General features: G+C 33.7%; 1 protein-coding gene across 3 annotated transcripts in view; it reads left to right on the plus strand.

Annotated features, from left to right (window-relative positions):
• Positions 1-17,993, plus strand: part of LOC131672448 (talin-2) — an 870,100-nt gene that overhangs the window by 435,578 nt on the left and 416,529 nt on the right. For all 3 annotated transcript variants that reach the window (XM_058949681.1, XM_058949672.1, XM_058949665.1), the window contains exon 9: positions 3,400-3,762. In XM_058949681.1, the coding sequence (XP_058805664.1) occupies positions 3,400-3,762 (363 nt within the window). The remainder of the gene's footprint in view (positions 1-3,399; positions 3,763-17,993) is intronic.

Below are 17,993 nucleotides of genomic sequence, written 5' to 3' on the forward strand. Positions count from 1 at the left end.
GAAATATTCCCAGCAACTTCGTTGAAATCTTTCCTGAAATATTTCTTGAAATGTTTCTGCAGTTTCTTGCAAAGTTTTACCGAGATTCTTCGAAACTTAACAAATAACATTTCCGTGAAAGGTTTCTGCAAGATTTCTGGAATATTTGTCGAAATATTTCACTGAAATATTTCAAATAACTTTCTGAAAGCTTCCTGCAATATTTTCATAAGGTTTCTTTGAAATATTTCATGGAATTTTTCACTGAAATATTGCATGCTGTGTGGGAATATTCCAGAAATATATTTCCAGACATGAATCGTGAATATATTGCGAAATAAAATGTCAAAATTTTTGGAACGATTTCAGAAACATTTCCAGGAAGTATTTGAGCCAATATTACCGAAATATTTTTGCAATAATTCTACAAATATTTCCAGCAACTTCCCTCTATCTTTCCTCAAAATATTTCTTGCAATGTTTCCGCAAGTTTTTGAAATATTCCCAGCAACTTCGTTGAAATCTTTCCTGAAATATTTCTTGCAATGTTTCTGCAAGTTTCTTGCAAAGTTTCACCGAGATTCTTCGAAACTTAACAAATAACATTTCAGTGAAAGGTTTCTGCAAGGTATCAGAACTATTCCCCGAAACTTCCTTGAAATCTTTCCTGAAACATTTCTTGCAATGTTTCTGCAAGGTTTTCGAAATATTCCCTGAAACTTCCTTGAAATCTTTCCTCAAAATATTTCTTGCAATGTTTCCACAAGTTTTTTGAAATATTCCCAGCAACTTCGTTGAAATCTTTCCTGAAATATTTCTTGCAATGTTTCTGCAAGTTTCTTGCAAAGTTTCACCGAGATTCTTCGAAACTTAACAAATAATATTTCAGTGAAAGGTTTCTGCAAGGTTTCAGAAATATTCCCCGAAACTTCCTTGAAATCTTTCCTGAAACATTTCTTGCAATGTTTCTGCAAGGTTTTCGAAATATTCCCTGAAACTTCCTTAAAATCTTTCCTGAAATATTTCTTGCAATGTTCCTGCAAGTTTCCTGCAAGGTTTCACCAAAAGGTTTCGAATCGTAGCAAATAATATTTCAGTGAAAGGTTCCTGCAAGGTTTCTGAAATATCCCCTGAAGCTTCCTTGAAATTTTTCCTGAAATATTTCCTGCAATGTTTCTGCAAGTTTCCTGCTAGGTTTCACCGAGATATTTCGAAACGTAACAAATAACATTTCCGTGAAAGGTTTCTGCAAGGTTTCTGGAATATTTGTCGAAATATTTCACTGAATTATTTCTAATAACTTTCTGAAAGCTTCCTGCAATATTTTCATAAGGTTTCTTTGAAATATTTTATGGAATTTTTCACTGAAATATTGCATGCTGTGTGGGAACTGCAGTTAGCAATATTCGAAAAATACATTTACGTTAAGACAACACGTTACCAATGAAAACTATTGATTTGAGTTTCTTTTGAATGTCGCCGGTGTTAGTTTTCCCCGGGGCAACGGGTACAATATTGTTGATCTGCGTCAACTTTCAAAACCTATTGGTGTTTACGCTCTGACTCGCTGAGAGTCGTTCGGTTGCACTCACACGCGCTTACAACGACTGTTTACAAATTATCGTCGCGGCGGGCCTTCGCAAGCTATCTTATAGAGAGGCGATGTTTACTGTGTGGCTTTTACTCAAAGTGTGCACAGCAACACTTTGATCGCCACTTGAGTCGCTGGTTGACTGATCGCCAGGTCAATGTTTAGAATCGGTGTTTTAAACAATCATAAACCCTGTAGGTTCTTTTACGTTGGGCGCCATATAACGGGGTGATTGCTCCGTTTCAATCCGATTATTCGTTCGGCGCGCAGGCGTGTCGAGGTGCGCGCGGTGATATCGAGATGTTCAAATTCAATAGTCGGAGAGCAGGAGGGGACGGGAGTCAATCAACCAACTAGCTACTGGTTAGAAATAACAACAGTGATATGATTTGAATCGCATTTTTAGTTAGTTTATTTGTCTATCCTCTACAATATATTTGGCCCGCGTGTTTATGTTTACGATGTGCGCGCGCGTCAATAACATGCAATGCCGGAACGGCCGCCGCTCTTTGTTCACAGCGTTAATACATGCGCGCTACCGATTTTCATGGAGTACGAGGGATTAATAATTCGCTTCGCGCAGTCATACAAAAAGTCGTGATATTAAGCTGGCCAGCTTACCTTATTAATGGTCGAATAATTAGCAAGAGAGGGAAAGGTTCGTTAGCGGTCCCTTGTCGGAAGCAGATCGCTCGCGGTTTCGCCCTCGATGGCGAAGCGCAGCACTCCCACTCACCTTCGCACACACTCGTAAAGGCGCGACAAAAACACGGCTTTCGTGGATATCCCTCTTGTCCAGTTAGTTCACTCCAGCACTCGGGAACTTTTTGGAAAACTTTTGGTTACTCCTGCGGCTAGTTGCTTAGATTACTCTCGACTGGTTCATTTATATTCGCGCGCGTTCCGTCCCGTCTCGTACCGAGTTCCCTTATTCCGTTTTCCCCAACCAGTAGGTGCTGCCCTCGCAGGCAGCCGCTTGGTTTAGGCGATAGCGCTAATAAGACGTTTACCGTCACAATATGTAATATAGTACTAATAACCTTAAGAATTAAATTTTGATCGTGTAAAAATAAAACTAAATTAAAACTCTCAATTGAAATGTTCTTAAATGTTGATAATCATAATTTTCACATGTACTTTGCATTTCGAGTAACCTTGAAATCACCGTAGATCTTACGCTACCTAATTATGGGATATTACGCATGAGCTTGCACATCTACATGGGAACCCAACTCTATAAAAAATAAATTTAATGCCCAATAGAATAATCGCTGTTTTGACCATTTTTATTTCATTGGCGCTGAATAAAAAAAAATTTGAAATCATTATTTTTGATCCTTTTATTAATAGCTACAATCCTATATAATTACTTTTCAAAAATCATTGCATAAAACTGTTAAAATTACCAGATAAATTTCCAGAAAGTCAGAGCTTTGATCTCTGATTTAAAGGTCAAAACTAACTTTTTAAGGAATCAGACTATTTTTTCCTTATTCTACTCTCTTCAAAATTAAAAATGGCTTTTTCAGAATTTTTCTAGCTTTATTAGATCGCGGAATTTTGGATTTCGTACATGACCGTTTGAATATTTCCATAGTGGGTAGCTATTTTGTTTTGAAAATCCAATAATAATTCAATCTGTGTTTTATCAATCTGTGAAAACAGAAATCCGATTCCTTTGTCTATCTTATTTAAAAAAATGATCAAAATTGTGCCTTTTTTTAAGACTATAAAATAGTGTTACTCCTTAACGATTGATAAAAATTTCAAGATGTCTAATAGAAATCTTTTTTGATAAAATTAATCAACAATTATTAAAATATTTACAGTCAAGACAGATTTTGTTAAGTGCAGCATCTCGTATTGGTGAAGCGTCACATCAAGTTCTTTTGACTATTGGTGAAGAAGATGATACGAATTGTGAAATACAAGATATTTTACTGTCGTTAGCTAAGAATGTCGCTAATACAACCGCTGCTTTGGTATTAAAAGCAAAAAATATTGCAGCTACTTACGAAGAATCAACCATTCAGAATCAAGTAATATCAGCTGCTACTAATTGTGCACTTGCTACATCTCAGTTAGTAGCTTGTGCTAAAGTAGTAGCTCCGACATTGAATTCACCAGCATGTCAAACGCAATTAATGAATGCAGTTCGAGAAGTCACTAAAGCTGTGGAAAATCTTGTTAAGGTAATAGGATATCATTACAAATTTTGTAATGTTTATGTATTTAAGTCTATATTTTTTAATAATCTCAAATATTTCTTAATCGATAATTTAATTATTAGATTTCTAAGCTATATTTATAACAGAAAACATTCTCATATTGTTTACTTTATATGAATTTTATTTAATATTATTCATTGTTCATCGTAAATACTATAAATTTCTGTAATGAATAGATATTTACTATAATGCATGTGTATATTGAGGAAAGACTGCCACAAAAAATAGCGAGCGTGGATGAGAAATAGAGACCGATCGGAAAATTTGGGAGCGTACGTACAGAAAACATGTTTGCGCACGGTGTTAGGGGCAGAGCGACACGCGACTAGAGGAAACAGTATGACTACGACCAGAAAGAAAGAGAATACGCTATTATTTTTCTCGATTTTGCCATTTCTGTATTTTCTCTGAAAAAATGCCTAGTATTTTGAGTGCATCTCGAATGACGAGCGCAGTTGTGATTCGGAAAAGAGTGCGGTGACAAGCCGATTTGGTGCGCGTCCTTTGAAAGCTTAACATTCGATGTCGTGAACAGCGAGAAACTTAACATCAGGGCCATTGCTCTCCGAATTCCTGGAGAGAAGAATTAAGCTCAGTAAATCACTGGCCATTACTTTCTACTTTCACTCACCTGCTAGCTTACGAAGAGATTGTTTTCTGCAGCAGCAATGCCTGTAATCAACTGAGTAATAATTGTTTGCTTTACGAACGCTTTATTTCTTTTTGCGTGTATCGCGATATATTAGTAGCTCGAAATTAATCTTTTTTTGTTTCAGTGTCACTCACCGTTGAAATTAATCGCTTGTTTTTTGTGAAATTGCGTGCGTCCATAACTCTCGGCTTAAATATTTCCTTTTAATATTGTCGTTAAGTGTCACGACAGTTTTCATCTTTTTATATTAATTCATGTTTGGCTTTGTTTTTGCCGGTGTTAACATATTTATGCTCGTAGCCAGGAACTTAAATCGATTTAATTCATGTATCGTTTTGCATCGTGCTTTTGTGTTCGTTTTCGGCGGCGCATGTTGTGTGCTTAGTACCACTGAGAGATGTGGAGCGGATTGAGGCGTCGATTAGCCACGAATCTACGGATGAACTTACTTTAACGGCGTTGAAATAAATCTAGTTTAATTAATCTTTACATTTCAAAATAAATTATATGTACCAACAACATTCTATGCATCAAATATTCCATGAACTTAGATATGACCGTCGATAGTCACAACCTTTAGTTTATTGTTATTAATCTATTGATATTAATAGGGGTATCCCGTATCTTTTAGCGATGTAATTCAGTTACGCAGTTTTTTAATCGTAATAAATATGATGTTTTCTTTCAATTCTTGTACTTAAAATTGCAATTGTATGCACTACTGGAAAAAATTAAGGGATTAAAAAACAATCATAATTTTTCGGCAATTTGTAAAGGGCTTTATTTTCGTGAAAATTGAGATGAAAAAAAGCATATTAAAGCTTAAAATTTCTAGTTATAGAATTTTTGAGTTACATTTTTTCATCTATAATGGTTACTGCATAATTCTAAGGAAAAGAACTAGAAAAAATTTTTGTAATTTTTTTGTATTTTTTTGAGTCCACGGACTACGGAAAATTGATTTCGTTCAATCAAACTTAAATTTCAATTAGCTTATATATTTAGCTTAAATTTTATTTTTTCCTTATCTTTTTTTGTCCATTTATCACGGAGATATTGAACTTTGAATGAAAAATCGTTTTTTTCCTTCAAATGTTAATATCTCACTAACCAATAATCATTCAGTAAAAAATGGTACAATTCTAAAAACTAGAATAAATTCCCTACAAAAAATTATTTTCAATCTTCGAGATCAATTTGAAAAAAGTACGAAAAAAAATGATATTTTGGGTTTTCAGGTTATTTAGAAAATCTGCCTCAATCTGGCAACAGTTGCGCAAAGTACCAATATTTTTATAGCTTAATACAAGCCGAAAATTCGGTTAATTTTCAAAGCGATTGATCAAGCCTTTTTTCTAGACCGAATTATCAAATTTTTGAAAAGAATTAAAGGAACAAGTTTTTGTTCCTTAAATGTTAATAAATAATGATAATGACTAAAAAAAAATTTTTTTCTTTTTCAAAAATTGTTTACAAAATTTGAAAAAAAAATGATGTTATTTTTGTTTTTTGTCGGCCTCAGCATGCCTAAACTTTATTATCTGAAAAAAATTTCAATAATTAAAAAAATTGATATCCCCGAGTTATACCAATTATTTAACCTACGATATTTATGCGAACAATTTTGTTTCATTCTGGGAAGTAATTTGACTTCAAATAAACAGTTTTTTAAACTATTTTTTTTGCAAATTATAACTTTTTTTTAAATTTTAGTATCATGTCTCGCTCGACTTGTAACTCTTATCGAAAAGGGCGGCGTTGGTAATAAATTGGATATCGACTGGGGTAATGTTTATAACGAGTAACAGCTTCTCGAGATGATCGAGCAATTATTTGTCGTGCTCGTCGAGAATCGTTCGTTCATGCGAATGTCGTCAGCTAAATTTTCTAAACCGTCGACAATCAATACAACAACAACAACAACAACAGCAGTGTAAATGATGACGACGACGACACCAACGACAACGACAAGAATAAAGAACTATTTCTTACTGAACAGTTACTAACTGTCTTTGATAATCTGAATTACGAGCCAGGCATCAGATTTATGTATCAATGCTAACAGTAAGACATCTGGCTTATGCCCACTGATACATTCATTGAATATGAGGCAGTAGAATAACATTACTAATCCTGTTATCTTGACATGTAAATGATCGAGGTTTCATATTTGTGCAATATATTACGCGCCATCACAATGCAATCATGACTACACGATTTTTTGAAAAGAACACCTTACTAAGACATTCTGTGATGAGTTCCAATGTTCATCCCGTTGAGCACATAGAATATTATGGGTCATCGACTACGCCAGCAATACCCGAATATGTTAAATTTAGCAGTATCAGATGATGCGTTTATACGAATTTAGATGACCATTCCTCAGTCGGTGATCTGATGGTGCATTAATATGTCGAACCGACTGAATGGAGTGATTCAAAGTAGAGGTGGCAATACACAAGGTACTAGGCAGACATAGACGTACGTAACTTAAGGAATGAGTTTGGAGTTGTCAAGTACTGCGAAAATGACAAGCTACGGGATCTTATTCCACTAGGAAATCGAAGATAGATATATGCTATTTAGTAAATGAATTTGAAGTCTTTAAATTCTTCAGAAATCACGAACCGCAAGGTCTCGTTTTACTGAATGAATTAGACATAAAGGCATACAAATAGATATACGTATGGACAGACAGACACGTGTATGCACAAGAAGCATAAACTTGACCGAGCAACCACTACGTGGTATACTTTGGGTGACGCAAGTGCTAGCAGTTAATGATGCAAAAAGAATTTATTGTTATTTCAAAAAAAATGTTTGTTTTTCGAAAAGAGTTCTTTTTAAAAAATTGACTATTCAATGTCAAATTGAGAAAAAACTTGATCTGTCGCTTTGAAAATTAACAGAGTTTCTGTATATCTATTGAGCTGAGAAAAGCCTACAAACTTACATTGGTACTTTTCGCAACGGTTGCCAGGTTGAGGAAGGTTTTATAAAATAACGCAAAAAGTCATTTTTTGTACTTTTTTCATGAATGAATATCAAAATTTTTTTTTTCAATAACCAATGAATAAATTTTGTAGGAAATTGATTTTACTTTTCAGAACTCCCTCTTTATTTGCTGTACGGTTATTGGTTGCTGGGATATTGGCGACTGAATGAAAAAGGGACCATTTTCCATTCAAAGTTCAAAGTTTCAGGGAAAAATAGACATAGAGAAATAAAAGAAAATCTAAATTGAAGGTAATAAATAAGCTAACTGAAATTAAAGTTCATTTGAACGAAGCAAATTTTTCGAAGCTCATAGACTCAAAACAAAATGGAAAATTTTTTGTCTCGATCTTTTCCTTATGATTATGTAGTAACTATAGCATATAAATAATCTTGACTATAAAATTCTGAAACTAAATATTTCAAGCTTTAAAATACTTCTTTTTTCATCTTAATACGATCATTTTTCACGAAAATAGAGCCCTTCATAAATCGCCGAAAAATTTTTGCTGTTCCCTTAACTTTTTCCAGTAGTATAGTATACGAATTTAATTTTTTTAAGAGATATTTAAAGAAAATAATATAAAAAATGCAAAGTTTGTTTTTTCTGGGTTCGTGATCTCAGATTTTATAAATAAAAATAAATCATCCATATCAATGCTATATCCTAGTTTTTTTTTCATTCCTTGTTGATATTACACAATTTTACATCATTACATTTAAAAGCAATTTTCAAAATAACTTCTGATCAGCTTTCGTTAATTTAGTTCATTATTTTATTCCATTCAATTAAATTCAAAAAAGAACAATATCAATAAGTTTATAGCAATTATAAAATCTATTCCACATTCTATTTCCACATTCGCAATAATAAAATCGATTTTTGAAAAGTGTCAGTCATTGGTAAATAATTTACCAATACGTATAATACCTTGATCGATTGAATATAACCTTTTGACACTAATGTCTGTGGCCTCCTTCATTCAGGATCTATTCATTATAAAAACGATTATAATACATGAAAGTACAACTATTAGTTTTCTCAAAACAACATGGTAAATAATTCTAGTAAAGTTTTATTTTAAATAAAAATGTAGATTTTTACTTCATTAACTTCATTACATAACATTATACTTTATTTTTTCAATACTACGGCTAGATACTAAGCTCCATCTTTAGGTAATCACAATTCTCTTATGAGATAATTTTTTTTATGTAACGTCACTCTATTTATGCTCCATCAGTGCTAATCAGCGACGGAGGTTTGCAATGTGTTTGAGAACAAAGCACATGACACTTTTTCAGTGGTGCTTGTATCAATCAGCAGGGTCTAGAAATCGAACCCGGACCTACCGGGTGCGAGTCCGTCGCCTTCCGACCGAGCCATTGCAGGCCTCTTATTATGAGATAATTGAACTCCTTTTGATCGAAAATTTTAAAGATCTTATTTCCGATAACGTTTGATAAATTTTCATTTTTTTCGCTATCACTTTGACTATCGTATTCCTCACCTGAGCATTCACGAACTTTCATTTTTTCTAACACAAATTACAACACAGATATGTACTAGATGCTTCATATAACTTGTAGTTATTGCATAAGGAACTAAAATATTGAATCAGCTGAGATACACGCAGCCACCATGGGCGGAACTATTTTGTCAAGGTGATTGCTATTTATCCATAACCGATCCATTTGGCTTAAACGTAACCAATAAATTTGAAATCATACAAAAAAAAGGATGTCCTATCTTATTATACAACAAATTCTTTTATATTATATTTCGTAACCTATGTTTAAACGGAAAATATCCTAGACTTGCTGCGAATTATGTTTTTAAACTGCTCTCAGTAATTACTTTTGCATAATCAAAATTATTTTGTAACACCTACTTGCCCAGATTGTAGAAAAGTTGTAATAAACGGCTTCCATAGCCTATTCACTATAAAAGCCTAGGCTCTTCTCGTGTGTAAAACAAAATTCATTCATGTGAAAAAAACTGCATAGGCTTTTGGCGTTACTGACATTTTCAAAGCTAAATATGCGTTCTAAAAGTCATCAATAAATTCAGTATATCAATATATTATTAAGCAGTATTTTTCAACTGTTTCCTTTGAACAAAGGACTTCCGTATGATATTTCTCGTCGAACATAACCGCACTCTGCCCATTCATTAGCTTCATTTTCAAATATTATCAATATATGCGATAATAGAATATTAACAACGTCTAACAATAGAAATAATTCTGGTAGAGAAATTATATCCAAAATCAATTTATCACCATCAGATTGAACAAGTGAAATGTGATTTCTATATTCAAGTTTTTATAGCATAGATTCAGAATCTTTACTACAGTATGATCTTTGAAAATTAAAGTATACATCATGCATAATAGTTTTTAGTTATACGTTCGGATTGCCATAGGGATAGTATTGAGAGTTGAATTAAAGTTTGACATTATTGATGTTGCAAAGATCTATTCAATTACCATTAGCCCTTTTGACATTTTTGCTATTTGTTTAAATGGCACAAGGTAGATAGCGCGGCTATGTATCTATTTTAGTAGATTTTTAGTTTTAACGATCTAAATGTTGTATTTATTTATAGGTACTCATTGAAATGCTACTGCCCTTTTTTGGAAAATCAAGCGAACCAATTTTATGCGCATTCGATTCAATCGTGTGGTATAAGTCATTTAAAACGCTTTATTTCAAGCTTAAAGTCTTTAGAAACATACACATTATTGACTTGTTTTGATATTTGATAAACGGCATTAACCCATTAATACCCAAGCCGAATCTGGTAGAGATAGCCTTGAAATAACTATTGAGTTCATGTAATAGCTCAAAAATAATTTACACGTGTTTTTTCTTTTTGCATTTCCAATTGTTTATAAAAAGTTATTTAAACAAATTGACAAAAGTTTTAGTTTTTTGAAAAACTATTTACGGCAATCGATTCTACGGAAAAAACCAAGGCGAAAACCTCTGTCAGATTTTCTTGTCTGACTCGATTTTGTTGGTGTATATTCGTTATAAACAATTTTAAACTGACAAGTAACACTACCCAACCGTTACTCACCGATCAGAATGAAACTTTGCACATCCATAGAATACTAAAAAATATGGAACCCCTATTTTTTCATTTTCTTGGAATTAGCTTTTAAGGGGTAGAAACCACCCCAAGAAAATGATAAAGGCGGAAACCTCCGTGAACAAAATATAAAAAAAAATATATATATATATCATACAAACTCATTCTTCCAAATCTACCCACAGAACCCACTTAAACGAAACATCCGCCTTACCCCAAATCTTACCCCTTTTCCAAATCATCCCATCCCCTTACCCGAACATAGAGCGTCCAACTAAACTAATTAAACATTTTCGTCTTGACTATACCACTCTCACGTAAATCAATCAAACCTTATTATCGCTTCCACATAAACTAACCCCATCACGACCACCCACCCAGCCACCCTGGATAGGCTTTCAAGGGGTAAAATCCAACCCTAGATACTTAAACCCAATTTCCTTGATCCCCGAGCCCTGTAACCTTCGAGGCTATAAACCCCAGACCCTTAATCCCAATTTCCTTATGAGCCCTTAACCTGCGAGGAACTTGAACCTTGAAGGTCATTTTAAGGTCAGGAACAACGACGTCGATGTAGTAAATACTGTTCCCTTTGGGGTGCTTGTTTCACGTGAGTCCCCTTGCCTCTCACGTACTTCACCTCTTACATACATTACTGTATCAAGAGTATCCTCTATTTTACAAGTTCGTTACAATAATGAGGTGGGTTTTCTTCACTGATCGCAAAAAAATGCTGTATGCACAAGTTTTCAGAACACCAAGCACATTTGATAATTGCAGATTGGCAACAAAATGCACATTTTGTATCAACATTCTGAAAGCAGTATTGCACCGGGGTTTGACATTTATTCGGTTTATCTGTCACGTAGCCACTTTTCCACCATCCGTATTTAAACATATTTATGAATCTTGGCGCTGAAAACTGATAATGTGTCAATGACTGTAATTTTAAAATGGTATTTCTCAAATGTAAATTTATTTCAAAATTGTTTAACATTACCATATCAGAAAAACATTTGACGAAATTTTTCCACGGTCTAAAGCCATAGACATCTAAAGGTTGGATCATCCCAGTCGTTCCAGCAGGTATGGTACGAATTTGGACGACTTTATTTACTTTATTTATCTTTTCAAATACTTTTTCAGTTTGCCATGTCCAAGAATCCAACAATAGTGAAGAGTCCAGACCGGTAAAAGAGAGAAAGACTTTTTCAAACCATTTTGCGGCAATTTGAGATGTCAATTTTCCAGAATTAGAAGGGTAAACAAAAATATTATTTGCTGTATACAAATTCTTTCGTACAATTGGTCCAAACTCGCCATCAGTTTCTTTCATGACTATTAATAAGAGAGAATGGACTTTGCCATTAGCTGAAATAATCGGTTGTATAGTGTAACTATGGGTTAATGAGTTTATTGATTGAGCAAGACATTCTACTTGTAGTGATCCCTTGATTGACAACGTACGGCCTGCATGAGCTTCCAAATTGAATCCCGATTGATCAGAATTATAAATATTGGCTACACCTTTCGATTGAATATCTTTGCGACTCTCTTCTACGAATGTCGAAGCCGACTGTGATAATTCAGAAGCATTTGACAATTGTGCAGTAGTAACAAATTTATTGATTTTTCTAGAGACTATTCTATGCTTCACTTTAAAGTTATGTATCCATTTTGATGAAGCCTTAAATAATTTCGAAGATAACTTTACATTTTCTCTAGCTTCGAGCGCCCACCTTTTCAAATCTGAATCGTGAATCGGTAAACATTTATCAGAAGCACTATTAAACTTTTCTAAAACATACTTTGAAATTTTAAGTAGTTTTTCTAACTTTGATCCTCCTTTTTCAATTTGATTTTCCCATCTGTACAGCATCATTTGATGTTTTACATTTGCAAATTTACTTTGTACAGATTCAAGAATTCTTCTTTTTCTCTTACCTGAACGCCAGTAAGTGACCGCTCTTATCTTATACTCCAAATCTGCACTACCGTCTAATGGCAGATGTTTATCATGTTCATTTGAATCATCAGATTCTTCTATATGCAAATCATCAACTTCTAATGCTTCAGCTATTACGCTTTCTTCATTGTAAGACAAACTTTCATAACTGTCATAAATTATTGTTAATTTTTTCCACTCCTGATGTTTGATAATTATATTATTGTTTGATAATTATATTAGTAATCTTAGTCTCCCTATAGGGACGACTCCTAAGATCAAGATTACTAATATAATTTTCATAACTGTCAATAAATAATGAGCAATCGGATGCTGTTCTTATAAGATCTGCCAGGTTAGAAGCGAAAGATCGTTCTTCATCAGTTATTCTAGATTCGATGTTATATTCAGCACCGTCGAAAGCAGAACGCAGCAAATTTAAAATATTTTTTGGATTCATCAGCATTTTGAATTTATAAATTTTTGGTCAAACAAAAAGCAGTCTTCAATATATTATTTAACTATTGCTATTTGAAAATCGAACTATTATTTTAAATATGGAAAGAAAAAGAATCAAAACGTGACATATGAAGGCTAATTAACAAAGAAAGATTAATAGGTATATTAAATATCTTTTACTACAAAAATTATGAAGTACATACAAATGTTTATAAAGAGGAGATTTTACTCTAAATGTGTTAAAGCATGAAATTAATGTAGACCGGCAACTTTTTATGAAAATCATTTATTCTTTATAAAGTAATAACTTCGCAGTATATTTTTTGATGTTTTACCGACTTGTGTTATGGGAAAGCCAGAAAATATAAAAAAAACTTATAGTTTGTGTATTTAAATTATACTAATTATGAATGAACAGTTTTATACTTATTTTCATTTCGAAGTATTTTTATTCGAATTTTTGAAAATACATTATACTTATTATTAATCAGATGTTTCTCAAACTGTTTTTAAGATTAATATGTTTTAACAACACATAAATTATCAAAAATTATAAAAAACTGATATCAATTCTTTTTCAAATTAACATCAAGGAATTTAATATAACTATAACACAGGTCGACAAAATTTGGCAAAAATATGTTACCAGAACACGAGTATACTTTCCCGAAGTTTTGCCAAGTGCTGAATCCAAATTCGAGGTCAGAATTTCTCTGGTGGCTCAGGCTTTCGAGATATCCTAACCTAAATGTACGAAACAAGCGGTTTTGGCCTATTTTTGAGGTTATGTAGCTTCGCAACTTCTTTCCTTAAAAAAAAACACCTTAAAGTAGACCTACACTGTTCTTCCAAATACCGTTGAGTTTGCTTAAATATTTCTTTCAGCCAAAATACTCATTTTTCAAAATATCGAATTTCATGAATTTTCCGAAGATTAAAATATTCGTTCCCATAACTTAAAACGAATATTTAAGGGAGGAAAGATAGGACAAGTCCACAAACCCAGCTCGGGGGTTAAGAAAATTGGGGTTAAGGGTCTGGGGTTATAACCTCGAAGATTATAGGGCTCGGGGGTTAAGGAAATTGGGGTGAAAGGTCTGGGGTTATAGCCTCGAAGATTATAGGGCTCGGGGGTTAAGGAAATTGGGGTGAAGGGTCTGGGGTTATAGCCTCGCAGGTTACAGGGCTCGGGGATCAAGGAAATTGGGTTTAAGTATCTGGGGTTGGATTCTACCCCTTGAAAGCCTATCCAGGGTGGGTGGGTGGGTGGTTGTGATGGGGTTAGTTTATTTGGAAGCGATAATAAGGTTTGATTGATTTACGTGAGAGTGGTATAGTCAAGACGAAAATGTTTAATTAGTTTAGTTGGACGCTCTATGTTCGGGTAAGGGGATGGGATGATTTGGAAAAGGGGTAAGATTTGGGGTAAGGCGGATGTTTTGTTTGAGTGGGTTCTGTGGGTAGGTTTGGGAGAATGAGTTTGTATGATATATATTGTAACGAGTCGATTTGAACCTCGCGCCTTTTCACATTTGTGTGTGTGCGTGTGTAGATTCGTTGCGGATCACTGCGCATGAGCGAGGGTTAAATAAAATTAACGAACATCATAGCTCGCTCGCTCTGTTCGAACTGCCGTCCCGCCGACGTGACTGCATATCGTCGCGCTTGCTGCCGTCTCCGAAGCAGGATACAAGGCAAGGTCAACGCCGAAATTGTCACCTCTGTGATGCAACGAGACTGGAATTTATCATCTCGGAAACACCAGACTGGCATCGGTGGTTATGTATCTAGTTTCGTCGAGGCTTTTGAATTCGTTGCTCTCAAGGAATCCTCAACATTCACTACGTCATAGAATTTGTTTGTGATACAAGAAATAACAACGGTATTACCAATACCAGCGGACTTTGTTAATAAACGTAAGCATAAATCTAATTGAGCTCAATTACATTGTATTAATTATTCTAACGAATTATGATAGTAAATCTATCATAAATTTACAATCGTCACTCTACGCCAAAGAAAAGAATTAAATTTATTGGCAATTGAAATGCGGATACATAAATATGTGTGAATAGTGTGTGAATGCAGATATGATAATGTATGAATATTGTATGAATGTAGTTGTGATCACGTATGAATGTATTTAGTTTTAAGAAGTTTTAACTATTGAAAATAATGTATTGTGGCCAAAAGAAATACTGTGTTTATTATTTCAATAATCTTTCCTTCTCGTCGTGTGATTCGGGAGCTTAAGGAATTCATGTTCTACTGACTGTGAAAAGCCATTTTATTTACAAGTTGTCCTTTTAACCTATATAAATTTTACAATATATATATATTTTTTTTATATTTTGTTCATGGAGGTTTCCGCCTTTATCATTTTCTAGGTGTGGTTTCTACCTCTTTAAAGCTAATTCCGAGAAAATGAAAAAATAGGGGTTCCATATTTTTTAGTGTTCTATGGATGTGCAAAGTTTCATTCTGATCGGTGAGTAACGGTTGGGTAGTGTTACTTGTGAGAAGTGATGCTGACAAAAACCTCTCTAACATTATTTTTTTCGACCCAACTGTTTTTGTTAATCATTATGGGTAAAAGAACTACTTTCTTCAAAACAGATCCTTAAAAACAATTACAAATGATTTTCTCTGTGAATTTTACAAAAATAAATATCACATTTTGAACAACAATATTCAGTCAATACTGAACAATTTTCGTTGTCACACTTTCTACGTTTCCCAACCTTTATCTGATGTTCCTCTGTCGGAGTTTCAACTTTTTTCTGTCGTTTGGGTCGATGAGTATTTTCGAGTTTTTTAATATAATATTCACAAACTTCCTCCACAATATCTTTTGAACCTTTCTTCTTATCTGGATGGAGTTTATTGTAAATAACAGTAGCATTAGCTAATGAAGCTTGAATAAGTCTCATGAAGAGACACCACGTCCATTTTTTGCTTCGGATTGTAGGTATAAATGCATTACAATGCTGGTCGTGTAAGTCTACTCCACCCATATGCTTATTATACATTAAGAAAGCTTGAGGAAAGAGAATTGTTTGTTTAGTTTTATTATGCCATCTTTTCATTTCAACTTTCGGTTCATCTCCGTAGTTGAGAGAACTGATACGGGTTTTGAGTCCATCATCGTTATGTAATTCAGTTTTGAATTGGCTTCATGAACTGAGATAGTGGTTCCTCTATCAGTTTTCTTTGACATATCGATTTTTGCTTTGACGTGATTTTGACGAACAGTTCCTGTAGCCGATAATCCAATATTTCTTAAGTGAATCATGAGATCTGGAGATGTAAAGAAGTTATCAAAAAACAAATGATATTTTGCCAGATTTTCATTTTTAACCGTCTCCAAGAACCTTTGAAGTAATTTGATAACCACTCTCGATCCCAAACAAACAGAAGCTAAAGAATTTTCAGATTCAGTACCAAACTTGCCCGTATATATATCTAAATCATATATATATCCATCTGAGGAACATAGTGCCCATAGCTTTATCCCAAATCTTATAGGTTTGTTCTTAATGCATTGCTTGATGCTGAATCTTCCAAAATATTTGACCATAACTTCGTCAATTGACAAATTCTAATCAAAAAATCCATATCTCATACAATTTTCCCTAAATAATTCAAATAAATATCTGACTTTCCAGACTTTATCTTTTTCATCTTTGTCTTGAAGTTTATAAAACCTAATGTTTTTTTTTTATTTTTACAAATTTTTCCCTTGGCATAAGTTCTTTTATTATTGGACACTGCAAAAGTCGTTTGTTGGACCAATAGTCAGACTGCTTTTTCCTAGAATTGACTATAGTAATCATAATGATCACGATGAATCGGTCTAAATCATCATTGGTTAATTCAAAGTGGTTTTCGGAAGTAGCTTCTATAATAAAGTTTTTCATTGATTGAGAAAAAAAGAGTTCAAACAATTTCAGAGAACTTTTTGAGTAAAATGATGAAATAGATGAGAGATCTGTAACGTTTGAGTGTATCTCGCTTTATTAAAATAATAGTTTGGACTCTTTATATTAAATTCGCAATTACGTCTCCGAGAAAAGCAAGAAGTTGACACGCGCGCAATCTAAATAACAAAAGAAAATCTTTCGAGTGGCAAACCACGAGGCTTGCCAACTCGATGAGCTGCTTCGAAGTGCAATTGATAGCAATCGCATCTATCGGGGAGAGGCCCGACAGCGCCGCGATCACCGCTCAATTTGACTTCTCAACAATAAATATGTTTCAGGAGGGAAGATCTCTAAGGCTGCTTTTTTCTCATGAGAGAGATAGTCTCATGAGTTGAGCTCTTAGAGATCAGTAGGAAAGGAGTTCAACAGGCTAACCACTGAAAAGAAATTCGTCTCAGGAAATAGCTGAGGCTTTATTTCTACACAGTGCTCGCGCTGCTAAGCAAGGTAGGAAAGTGAGTCCTCTTGCCGCAACGACGAGCGAATTTATACATGCGAAATGGGCTCCTTTCTACGCTTGGTAGCCCCTACAACGCTATTTTTGTCATTGACCCAAATTTTGTATACGTTTTATCGCAAAATGGCTCGATTGAAATTACAATTATGCGATTTAAAAAATTAAACTGGAAAAGATGAATTTTTTAACATAAATTGCATCTCGAGGAAAAATCGCCTCTTAGAGTTATAAGCTATACAATTTAATAATCAAATTACGCCATTTTTACAATAAAATTATGGAAAATTTTTACATGGAAAAATCGCTTGTGGTTAGAAGATTGTTATCCATATAAAAGATGATTAATGTTGCTCTCTAATTTTGAATAACAATTAAAAAACAGATTTGCAAATTTCTTTTTTAGCCGTTTAAAAATCAGCAAATTAGTGACAATCATAATCATCAATTTTACAGATACGTGTGATCGATTTGCTATCTAACAGTGTTGTTTTAATTGTTTAAAAAAATTATAAATTGTTTATTTATTGATAACTCTGTGAATAATAGGTTATCATAGTGTCAAATTCTTGCTTTTCTGTTTCAATACGTCGAGATTGTAATCGTATACTCGAAAT

The sequence above is a fragment of the Phymastichus coffea genome, unplaced genomic scaffold, assembly GCF_024137745.1.
Source record: "Phymastichus coffea isolate CEN01 unplaced genomic scaffold, Cenicafe_Pcof_1.1 PCOF00011, whole genome shotgun sequence".
Classification (NCBI taxonomy): Eukaryota; Metazoa; Arthropoda; class Insecta; order Hymenoptera; family Eulophidae; genus Phymastichus; species Phymastichus coffea.